The 12,837-nt window shown below is 43.6% G+C and overlaps 1 protein-coding gene across 4 annotated transcripts in view; it reads right to left on the bottom strand.

The window, feature by feature from the left end:
• Nucleotides 1–4,500: 4,500 nt before the first annotated feature.
• LOC121549870 (ras-responsive element-binding protein 1-like) overlaps nucleotides 4,501–12,837 on the bottom strand; it is a 67,182-nt gene continuing 58,845 nt past the window's right edge. For all 4 annotated transcript variants that reach the window (XM_041861822.2, XM_045210459.1, XM_041861823.2 and 1 more), the window contains one exon: nucleotides 4,501–8,191. In XM_041861822.2, the coding sequence (XP_041717756.2) occupies nucleotides 7,473–8,191 (719 nt within the window). In that variant the 3' untranslated portion in view covers nucleotides 4,501–7,472. The remainder of the gene's footprint in view (nucleotides 8,192–12,837) is intronic.

The raw sequence follows: 12,837 nt of genomic DNA, 5'->3' as shown, positions 1-12,837 counted from the left end.
CAATTGTGCAAGTTCTCCCACTTAAAAAGATGAGGCCTGTAATTTTCATCATAGGTACACGTCAACTATGACAGACAAATTGAGATTTTTTTTTTAAATTATGGTGGAAAATAAGTATTTGGTCACCTACAAACAAGCAAGATTTCTGGCTCTCACAGACCTGTAACTTCTTCTTTAAGAGGCTCCTCTGTCCTCCACTCGTTACCTGTATTAATGGCACCTGTTTGAACTTGTTATCAGTATAAAAGACACCTGTCCACAACCTCAAACAGTCACACTCCAAACTCCACTATGGCCAAGACCAAAGAGCTGTCAAAGGACACCAGAAACAAAATTGTAGACCTGCACCAGGCTGGGAAGACTGAATCTGCAATATGTAAGCAGCTTGGTTTGAAGAAATCAACTGTGGGAGCAATTATTAGGAAATGGAAGACATACAAGACCACTGATAATCTCCCTCGATCTGGGGCTCCACGCAAGATCTCACCCCGTTGGGTCAAAATGATCACAAGAACGGTGAGCAAAAATCCCAGAACCACACAGGGGGACCTAGTGAATGACCTGCAGAGAGCTGGGACCAAAGTAACAAAGCCTAACATCAGTAACACACTACGCCGCCAGGGACTCAAATCCTGCAGTGCCAGACGTGTCCCTCTGCTTAAGCCTGTACATGTCCAGGCCTATCTGAAGTTTGCTAGAGTGCATTTGGATGATCCAGAAGAGGATTGGGAGAATGTCATATGGTCAGATGAAACCAAAATATAACTTTTTGGTAAAAACTCAACTCGTCGTGTTTGGAGGACAAAGAATGCTGAGTTGCATCCAAAGAACACCATACCTACTGTGAAGCAAGGGGGTGGAAACATCATGCTTTGGGGCTGTTTTTCTGCAAAGGGACCAGGACGACTGATCCGTGTAAAGGAAAGAATGAATGGGGCCATGTATCGTGAGATTTTGAGTGAAAACCTCCTTCCATCAGCAAGGGCATTGAATATGAAACGTGGCTGGGTCTTTCAGCATGACAATGATCCCAAACACACCGCCCGGGCAACGAAGGAGTGGCTTCATAAGAAGCATTTCAAGGTCCTGGAGTGGCCTAGCCAGTCTCCAGATCTCAACCCCATAGAAAATCTTGGAGGGAGTTGAAAGTCCGTGTTGCCCAGCGACAGCCCCAAAACATCACTGCTCTAGAGGAGATCTGCATGGAGGAATGGGCCAAAATACCAGCAACAGTGTGTGAAAACCTTGTGAAGACTTACAGAAAACGTTTGACCTGTGTCATTGCCAACAAAAGGTATATAACAAAGTATTTAGAAATGTTTGTTATTGACCAAATACTTATTTTCCACCATAATTTGCAAATAAATTCATAAAAAATCCTATAATGTGATTTTCAGGATTTTTTTTCTCATTTTGTCTGTCATAGTTGACGTGTACCTATGATGAAAATCACAGGCCTCTCTCATCTTTTTAAGTGGGAGAACTTGCACAATTGGTGGCTGACTAAATACATGTTTTCCCCACTGTATATAAAAGTATGTGGACACACATTCAAATTCGTGGATTCGGCTGTTGCATCCACACCCGTTGCTGACAGGTGTATAAAATAGAGCACACAATCTCCATAGACAAACATTGGCAGTAGAATGGCCTTACTGAAGAACTCGGTGACTATCAACGGGCACCATCATAGGATGCCACCTTTTCAACAAGTCAGTTTGTCAAATTTCTGCCCTGCTAGAGCTGCCCCGGTCAACTGTAAGCGCTGTTATTGTGACGTTGAAAGTCTAGAAGCAACAACGGCTCTGCCACACAAGATCACAGAACAGGACCGCTGAGTTCTGAAACGCGTAGCATGTATAAAATCATCTGTCCTCGGTTGCAACACTCACTACCGAGTTCCAAACTGCCTTTGGAAGCAAAGTAAGCACATTAACTGTTTGTCTGGAGCTTCATGAAGTGGGTTTCCATGGCCGAGCTGCCGCACACAAGCCTAAGATCACTCTGCGCAAAGCCAAGCGTCGGCTGGAGTGGTGTAAAGCTCGCCGCCATTGGACTCTGGAGCAGTGGAAACGCGTTCTCTGGAGTGATGAATCACAATTAACCATCTGGCAGTCCGAATCTGTGTTTGGCGGATGCCAGGAGAACGCTACCTGCTCCAATGCATAGTGCCAACTGTAAAGTTTGGTGGAGGAGGAATAATGGTCTGGGGCTGTTTTTCATGGTTTGGGCTAGGCCCCTTAGTTCCAGTGAAGTATAAAAAATTTAAAAAATTATGCACTCACTAACTGTAAGTCGCTCTGGATAAGATGACTAAAATGTAAGGGAAATTTTAATGCTACAGCATACAATGACATTCTAGACGATTCTGTGCTTCCAACTTTGTGGCTACAGTTTGTGGAAGGCCCTTTCCTGTTTCAGCATGACAATGACCCGTGCACAAAGTGAGGTCCATACAGAAATGTTTTGTTGATCGGAGTGGAAGAACTTGACTGGCCTGCACAGAGCCCTGACCTCAACCCCATCGAACACCTTTAGGATAAATTGGCACGCCAACTGCAAACCAGGCCTAATCGCCAACATCAGTGCCGGACCTCACTAATGCTTAATGCTCTTGTGGCTGAATGGTAGCAAGTCCCCACAGCAATGTTCCAACATCTAGTGGAACGCATTCCCAGGAGAGTGGAGGCTGTTATAGCAGCAAAGGGGGGACCAACGTTTTTTAAATGAGATGTTTGACAAGCAGGTGTCCACATACCTTTGGTCATGTAGTGTATCTCTGGACTTGTGGAATGGTGTGCGTGTATAAAGTGAGTTGTGTATTTGCAGAGATCTTGTCTGTATTTGACAAATACAGTTTAATATACATGACATCTAAAACACAAATATAAATGATGTATTCACAGGACCTGAGTTTGAGAACCTGGAGTATCTCTTTTGTTTATTTGATCGTCCAAGAAATCGCCCCAAAGCTTCAGGTTAGAGGGTCGTTCCACGAAATGAGTCCCTTTTACATGCCTTTGATAGGTTAAGTAGAAATTGTGCCTGATATATTAAATGAAGTGAACTTTAATATAGACCACATGGGAAATTCTATAAATCTGATTTTTAATATGAATAAAGACTTGCTAAAGTGCCAAAATGCCGCATTTTGACATGTCCCTCTGTGCACTCTATGACTTCTCTGAAGATTTTAGCCCCAAAATGTCTTAAGTTTTCACCATCATTGTAAAGCCCCAGTTTTTTTTTCATGTGATTAGTCATTCATTTTAAGGTTAAAAAAAACAACCTGGCCCTCATTTTAAGGTCAACCCTGTTACATGAACTGAACTCTCATTTTAATATGGTGTAACTATTCCTTATTCAAAATAAACATTAAACATCTAATAGTCAAATCATAGTGTAATAGCAGGTGAGCTGGTTCTACTCCTTTTGGCCATTTTCTGGTGTTTTGTGGTGGAAAACTGAGTGGGTTGAGCATAACACGTTGTCAACCCTGTAACCCATAGATAGACAGGCTAGAAAGTTCTTACAATTACATTTTTGGGGGGAAACTTGCATTCAATTGCTCCTCCCTGTTTGCACACAACAAGCTTCTATTCCTCCTGTCACAAGGGGATGTATAGCTGATTTAAGATAAAATCGTCCACCCAGTTACCCATTGATAGACAGGCTAGAAAGTTTTAATAATTCACATTTTTTGATGAAGCTTACATTTACATTTAAGTCATTTAGCAGACACTCTTATCCAGAGCGACTTACAGTTAGTGAGTGCATACATTTTCATACTGGCCCCCTGTGGGAATCAATTGTCCCTCCCTGTTTGCACACAACAAGCTTCCATTCCCCGCTCACAAGGGGATGTATGGCTGATTTAAGATCATTATTTGGCACTTACTATAGTCATTTCTTTAATTTCACCCATTGAGATGGGAAAACGTGTTTTTTATTAAATTAACCAAGTTACACTACCAAAAAGGGACTCATTTCATGGAACGACCCTATACAGTAAAAAAATTAAAATAAATGGGAACCACTTGGGCATGGGCGAATGCTGACTGAGTACGTTCACTTTGCACCCTACATTCATTCACTTACTTGATTGATTCACAGTGTATAGGATAGGGTTGACCGGAACCGTAATATGCTGGCTTGGATATTTTCTTTTCACATTGTTCACACTTTCCAGAACCTTGAGGCCACTTCCACGCTCAGATTGCACAACTGATGTACACATATTGGACTCAATGGTTGTGATTCAACAGATATTTTTGCGATACAACCAAGGGTTTGTCTGCACAAAAACTTTACACAATCATTGTGTGTCTCCAAAACAGCTCTGAAAACATTTTTGTAAAGACAAACTGTTGTATCACAACTGTTGTGTCTAATGTGTTGTAGAGTGTGAGTGTGTACAGGGCCATACATAGTGTAAAACAGAATTCATAGTACAGGTGATCAATGCAGGTTTGTGCCAGACAATAAAAGACACCACCAGGCCAGTTTGATTCACACCTTTCCTTAATATATCTTTATTGCTTAAATTTTTTCGACACAGAACAGCTTACATTTCTGATTCTGAAGCACTGTAATACCAGGAGGGAGGGGAGCAGTGTAGCTAACGTTAAAGGTTCTGATCAAAGTCCATTTATGGGGTGAGTTCTGGTGTGGCCGTAGCATTGACACAAAGTTCCCTTCAACAAAGGGTCAGAACGTCAGACAGTGACACAGCCACTTTCATTGGTCTTTACAGAGTCACGATTTAAATCCTCGTCAAACGAGAGAGGTTGATACGGTGAGGGAGGGGGTAAAAATGTATAATCAATCAAAATCAGACAAAAAAAAGAAAGAAAAACATTGTTTATGGGTATACTATTAAAAAAGAATGCTGCTGACAGCACACTCTCAACCACGAGGATTTGAGCACAAGCTCATTTTCTCTGTTCTGCTGATTTGAGTTCACAGTCAAGTGCTAAATGTAGTGATTGAGTTTTAATCGTAAAAAAAAATCATTACTTGTAAGAACTTCTTGCAACTCAGGAAAATGAAGTATTGAATATGCATTTTATAAAGACCCTGAGAGCAAGATGGAGAGAAAAAAAGAAATCATCCATAATCGAACAAATTAGGGTTACATGAAAAACAAGCCTAAAACTCACCCATTATCTGAAACACAATGAATTTCACAGTTTTATACGTATTTATATATCTGAGAACAAAACAAAAAATCTTAGCCAAACTAAAAATAATAAACAAAACAAAAATAGACACGCACAGTCTATAAACACATACAAAGGTCTACATAAAGCTTTCGAATCAATAGTGATTATTGCTAATAGAAGTCCCGGGCCGATGCTGGGCGACCATTTTGTGGATTTCAATCCGTTATTCTCTGCAGCATCAATGTGGTAATAATACATGGCTTCTCCTCAAGTCACATCTATTCACCCCTCACCGGATTTCCAAATAAATACAATAAAAACAGTCCATGTGCATTCTTATGGGACTCATAATCATACACCCACACAGGGTCAAAGGTACAAATGAGATAAGTTGAGTGAGTCCCTTAACACAGTGTTTTTTTTAGAAAACAATTGCATTTAGCATTCTATTTTGACAATACTTTCCCTGTGCCTGAGAGCAGGGTTGGGATGGGGGCGATACTGGGGTACGGCCACTAGAGGGCAGACTTCTTTCTGCATGGAGTACTAGCCTCGCCACCTGTCAATGCGCATCACCCCCTCCTTTCCCCTCCACTTAATACTCTGTGTTACGTTCAAGTTCCAAACACAGCTCAGAAATTCACTTCAGTTCATTCTCTCTCTGATTGCCGTAGTAGGTTTGTTTGTATTTTGTTAGTGCCATATGGGCAGTTGTCTGGCGGCGGCTGACTAGTCCAGCGCTCTCTGCTCTCGGTCCGTCAGCCTCCAGCCAGCCGATGCTGCCTGCGTCTTACTGCGCCATGAGGTTTGATTTGTTTGCTTCTGAGGTTTTTTAAAAATATAAAAAGAGAAGAAAGAAGAAAAAACACAGGAAAAAAAGGAAATACTTTTAGATAAACTTCAACCCGGCAAGGTGACATGATTGACATTTGAGTCCCACCTCGGAAAGATGCTCTGGGCTGGGGGGTGGAAGGAGGGGCGAGTGGGGTGGTGGAAGGAGGGGCGAGTGGGGTGGTGGAAGGAGGGGTGAGTGGGGTGGTGGAAGGAGGGGTGAGTGGGGTGGTGTTAGGAGGCTGGCTGAAGGGAGGCAGCAGGGCTACAAAAGTTCAAGTAGACAAAACCGACAAAAAACTGAGTGGTGTTCCACCTAGAGCACGAGGTGAGTTCTGCATCCAAATAACCTAGCAGAACCACAGGTAGGGCTCTAAGAACACAGTGACGGTTGGTTTTGGAAGACATCTAAAGTAGCCGCAAGGAAATGAGTTGCCACTAAGGGGGAGGTGGACACAACACAAGCCAGACACACTGGTGGTAGTACAGACAGTACAGAACGCTAGAAGGTGACTGTGAGAGATGGGGGGGTACACATATCAAGCCCTTTTGTTCTGGAATAGTACATTTCCGCAAACACCTTATATACCCCAACCTCTCCTGAACGAATAACACACACACAACCACACAATACTCCCACATGCAACATGGTCAACACATATGAAATTAAATGAGAATGATTCTGAAAAAAAAAAAAAAATATTCAGGCAAATATTGCCCATATCATCTATGGCAAATAAAGAGAGCCTAGGGGAAGGGGGCATGTTAAAACAAAACGCAAAAGCAGAGATCTCAGATATGGTACGCTATCCATTGTCAAGTCTGTTTTCTTTGATTTGCCTGTCTCCTAACACCAAATTATGTCACAGTTCATTCATGTATTCTCAATACAACCAGAGAGACTGTAGATGTTGGTTATCAGGGATAAGGGATCATGAGAGAGATAGTAAATCAAGATGAAGGGGAGAGAACAACAGTCTTTTTTCAGGACACCTTTGTGACAGGTATCTGCTATAGCTGTGTTTCCAGTTACATAAGTGACTTTATCCCCACTGCTTGTGAACTTACTCAGTCTTTTCTCAGTCTCAGCATTGTTTTTAAGGTACGACTGTGGTTTAAATATACAATAACTGTTCTTTTTTTCTGTCACACACTTGATCATTTAATATAAATCGGTCATGTTAAATTTGATTTAATTTATTGCTTATTCAACGTTCATCTCATAGAATCCAAAAACAATTATGTAATCATCATAAAACGCTATAAAAAATTAGATCCTCCATAGATAAATGTAGATAAAGATATAGCAAAAAAACAAACAAAATAGAAGTAGTAAGGCACTTAGAAACAAGGTGTTTCTTCTTGATTTCATCGTCTTGCATTTTTTAGGAGTACTTCTATCTTATGGCACTGCGGCACATACAGTGGTCCACTGCATAAAGAGAACCAGAGACTGGGGTAGGGAGGAGGGAGCCTCCCTCACTCAACGCCCACCAAGGGAGCTTCGCCAGCGGGTAGGATGTGCTCCAGGGAAGGCTTGGTGTGGATCTCCAGTAGGCCTTGGATGAAGCCTTCCGAGGGGCCATCGGGGTCTTTCTCTGGGGTAGTGGGCTGTGGGGCTGGGGACTCTGTGGAAGATTCTTTGGGGGTTTCTGTTGGCGGTTGAGTGGCTGCATTGTCATCTGTTTCTCTAGCCATTTCAGAGGCTGATACCTCAGCGTCTAGTTCTACAGCTGTTTCAGAGGGGCCGTCTGAGGATTGTTCTACAGATGGGTCAGGAACGGATTCAGAGACTGGTTCCGAGGCCGGTTCCGAGTCTGCTTCCGTGACTGGCTCAACGAGCGGCTCAGCAATGGCCTCTGTAGCGGACTCTGACTGGGCTGGTTCAGTGGTGGACAGGGACTGGGCCTGGAATATGGGGCCCGGCAGAGGGGCCTCTTTCTCAGTTCCCTCGCCTCCCTCCTCCCTGGCCCCTCCGGTGCTTTCGCTCTCGTTCTCTGAAGGGGGGCAGGTGCTGGTGGGGGTGCACTCTCCCTCCTCACTAGCTGAGTCTCCGGCCGGGGCCTCTGCCCCGTTGGCATCAGCTTCTTCTGCCCCCTCGCTACCCCGTGGCTTCAGGTGGATCCGCTGGTGCCTCACCAGGCTGTGCTTCAGGGTGAAGGTGCGCTCGCACGTCTGGCACTTGTAGGGCCTCTCACCTGAAGAAAAACACAAACATGTACATCATTATTTACACCAGAACAGGGACAGGTAAAACATATCTTTAAAGAAGGTAAAGCTACAACAATAAATGCATAAAGAAATAGCTGATAGTATCAACCAGGGGCGCAACTTTCACTGGGGATGGGAGGAGGGACATGTCCCCCCCACATTCTGAAATTACATTTTTGTCCCCCAGTTTTATAATTGGAATGTGATGCAAAAACGATGCAACAGTGTGCTTTAGGACCATGCAGACGCCTCCGAGCGGTCGGGTAGGCTGTTTGGAGTGCCTATCCGACCGGATAAAAAAATATATATATACTGCTCGAAAAAATAAAGGGAACACTACAATAACACATCCTAGATCTGAATGAATGAAATAATCTTATTAAATACTTTTTTCTTTACATAGTTGAATGTGCTGACAACAAAATCACACAAAAATTATCAATGGAAATAAAATTTATCAACCCATGGAGGTCTGGATTTGGAGTCACACTCAAAATTAAAGTGGAAAACCACACTACAGGCTGATCCAACTTTGATGTAATGTCCTTACAACAAGTCAAAATGAGGCTCAGTAGTGTGTGTGGCCTCCACGTGCCTGTATGACCTCCCTACAACGCCTGGGCATGCTCCTGATAAGGTGGCAGATGGTCTCCTGAGGGATCTCCTCTCAGACCTGGACTAAAGCATCCGCCAACTCCTGGACAGTCTGTGGTGCAATGTGGCGTTGGTGGATGGAGCGAGACATGATGTCCCAGATGCGCTCAATTGGATTCAGGTCTGGGGAACGGGCGGGCCAGTCCATAGCATCAATGCCTTCCTCTTGCAGGAACTGCTGACACACTCCAGCCACATGAGGTCTAGCATTGTCTTGCATTAGGAGGAACCCAGGGCCAACCGCACCAGCATATGGTCTCACAAGGGGTCTGAGGATCTCATCTCGGTACCTAATGGCAGTCAGGCTACCTCTGGCGAGCACATGGAGGCTGTGCGGCCCCCAAAGAAATGCCACCCCACACCATGACTGACCCACCGCCAAACCGGTCATGCTGGAGGATGTTGCAGGCAGCAGAACGTTCTCCACGGCGTCTCTAGACTCTGTCACATCTGTCACATGTGCTCAGTGTGAACCTGTTTTCATCTGTGAAGAGCACAGGGCGCCAGTGGCGAATTTGCCAATCTTGGTGTTCTCTGGCAAATGCCAAACGTCCTGCACGGTGTTGGGCTGTAAGCACAACCCCCACCTGTGGACGTCGGGCCCTCATACCACCCTCATGGAGTCTGTTTCTGACCGTTTGAGCAGACACATGCACATTTGTGGCCTGCTGGAGGTCATTTTGCAGGGCTCTGGCAGTGCTCCTCCTGCTCCTCCTTGCACAAAGGCGGAGGTAGCGGTCCTGCTGCTGGGTTGTTGCCCTCCTACGGCCTCCTCCACGTCTCCTGATGTACTGGCCTGTCTCCTGGTAGCGCCTCCATGCTCTGGACACTACGCTGACAGACACAGCAAACCTTCTTGCCACAGCTCGCATTGATGTGCCATCCTGGATGAGCTGCACTACCTGAGCCACTTGTGTGGGTTGTAGACTCCGTCTCATGCTACCACTAGAGTGAAAGCACCGCCAGCATTCAAAAGTGACCAAAACATCAGCCAGGAAGCATAGGAACTGAGAAGTGGTCTGTGGTCACCACCTGCAAAACCAGTCATTTATTGGGGGTGTCTTGCTAATTGCCTATAATTTCCACCTGTTGTCTATTCCATTTGCACAACAGCATGTGAAATGTATTGTCAATCAGTGTTGCTTCCTAAGTGTACAGTTTGATTTCACAGAAGTGTGATTGACTTGGAGTTACATTGTGTTGTTTAAGTGTTCCCTTTATTTTTTGAGCAGTATATATATATCTATATACAGTGGGGGAAAAAAGTATTTAGTCAGCCACCAATTGTGCAAGTTCTCCCACTTAAAAAGATGAGAGAGGCCTGTAATTTTCATCATAGGTACACGTCAACTATGACAGACAAAATTAGGAAAAGAAATCCAGAAAATCACATTGTAGGATTTTTAATGAATTAATTTGCAAATTATGGTGGAAAATAAGTATTTGGTCAATAACTAAAGTTTCTCAATACTTTGTTATATACCCTTTGTTGGCAATGACACAGGTCAAACGTTTTCTGTAAGTCTTCACAAGGTTTTCAACACACTGTTGATGGTATTTTGGCCCATTCCTCCATGCAGATCTCCTCTATAGCAGTGATGTTTTGGGGCTGTCGCTGGGCAACACGGACTTTCAACTCCCTCCAAAGATTTTCTATGGGGTTGAGATCTGGAGACTGGCTAGGTCACTCCAGGACCTTGAAATGCTTCTTACGAAGCCACTCCTTCGTTGCCCAGGCGGTGTGTTTGGGATCATTGTCATGCTGAAAGACCCAGCCACGTTTCATCTTCAATGCCCTTGCCGATGGAAGGAGGTTTTCACTCAAAATCTCACGATACATGGCCCCATTCATTCTTTCCTTTACACGGATCAGTCGTCCTGGTTCCTTTGCAGAAAAACAGCCCCAAAGCATGATGTTTCCACCCCCATGCGTCACAGTAGGTATGGTGTTCTTTGGATGCAACTCAGCATTCTTTGTCCTCCAAACACGACGAGTTGAGTTTTTACCAAAAAGTTCTATTTTGGTTTCATCTGACCATATGACATTCTCCCAATCCTCTTCTGGATCATCCAAATGCACTCTAGCAAACTTCAGACGGGCCTGGACATGTACTGGCTTAAGCAGGGGGACACGTCTCGCACTGCAGGATTTGAGTCCCTGGCGGCGTAGTGTGTTACTGATGGTCGGCTTTGTTACTTGGGTCCCAGCTCTCTGCATTCACTAGGTCCCCCCGTGTGGTTCTGGGATTTTTGCTCACCGTTCTTGTGATCATTTTGACCCCACGGGGTGAGATCTTGCGTGGAGCCCCAGATCGAGGGAGATTATCAGTGGTCTTGTATGTCTTCCATTTCCTAATAATTGCTCCCACAGTTGATTTCTTCAAACCAAGCTGCTTACCTATTGCAGATTCAGTCTTCCCAGCCTGGTGCAGGTCTACAATTTTGTTTCTGGGGTCCTTTGACAGCTCTTTGGTCTTGGCCATAGTGGAGTTTGGAGTGTGACTGTTTGAGGTTGTGGACAGGTGTCTTTTATACTGATAACAAGTTCAAACAGGTGCCATTAATACAGGTAACGAGTGGAGGACAGAGGAGCCTCTTAAAGAAGAAGTTACAGGTCTGTGAGAGCCAGAAATCTTGCTTGTTTGTAGGTGACCAAATACTTATTTTCCACCATAATTTGCAAATAAATTCATTAAAAATCCTACAATGTGATTTTCTGGATTTTTTTTTCTAAATTTGTCTGTCATAGTTGACGTGTACCTATGATGAAAATTACAGGCCTCTCTCATCTTTTTAACTGGGAGAACTTGTACAATTGGTGGCTGACTAAATACTTTTTTCCCCCACTGTATATATCTCTACATATACACAGTCAAAGCTTTGGACACACCTACTCATTCAAGTTTTTATTTATTCAAAACTATTTTCTACATTGTCTTTGTGAGACGCAGTGTAGGTGAACGAATGATCTCCGCATGTGTAGTTCCCACAGTGAAGCATGGAGGAGGAGGTGTGATGGTGTGGGGGTGCTTTGCTGGTGACAGTCTGTGATTTATTTAGAATTCAATGCACACAGCATTCTGCAGTGATACGCCATCCCATCTGGTTTGGGCTTAGTGGGACAATCATTTGTTTTTCCAACAGGACAATGACCCAACACACCTCCAGGCTGTGTAAGGGCTATTTGACCAAGAAGGAGAGTGATGGAGTGCTGCATCAGATGACCTGGTCTCCACAATCCCCCGACCTCAACCCAATTGAGATGGTTTGGGATGAGTTTTACTGCAGAGTGAAGGATAAGCAGCCAACAAGTGCTCAGCATATGTGGGTTCTCCTTCAAGACTGTTGGAAAAGCATTCCAGATGAAGCTGGCTGAGAGAATGCCAAGAGTGTGCAAAGCTGTCATCAAGGCAATATATTTAGATTTGTTTAACACATTTTTGGTTACTACATGATTCCATATGTGTTATTTCATAGTTTTGATGTCTTCACTATTAATCCACAATGTAAAAAAATAAGTAAAAATAAAGAAAAACCCTTGAATGAGTAGGTGTGTTCAAACTTTTGACTGGTACTGTATATATATAAAAAAAACTATATATATATATATATATATACACACATACACACACACACAGTGGGGAGAACAAGTATTTGATACACTGCCGATTTTGCAGGTTTTCCTACTTACAAAGCATGTAGAGGTCTGTAATTTTTATTATAGGTACACTTCAACTGTGAGGGACGGAATCTAAAACAAAAATCCAGAAAATCACATTGTATGATTTTTAAGTAATTAATTTGCATTTTATTGCATGACATAAGTATTTGATCACCTACCAACCAGTAAGAATTCCGGCTCTCACAGACCTGTTAGTTTTTCTTTAAGAAGCCCTCCTGTTCTCCACTCATTACCTGTATTAACTGCACCTGTTTGAACTCGTTACCTGTATAAAAGACACCTGTCCACACACTCAAT

Source organism: Coregonus clupeaformis, chromosome 34 (assembly GCF_020615455.1).
Source record: "Coregonus clupeaformis isolate EN_2021a chromosome 34, ASM2061545v1, whole genome shotgun sequence".
Lineage (NCBI taxonomy): Eukaryota > Metazoa > Chordata > Actinopteri > Salmoniformes > Salmonidae > Coregonus > Coregonus clupeaformis.
This window is presented reverse-complemented; position numbering and strand designations above follow the sequence as displayed.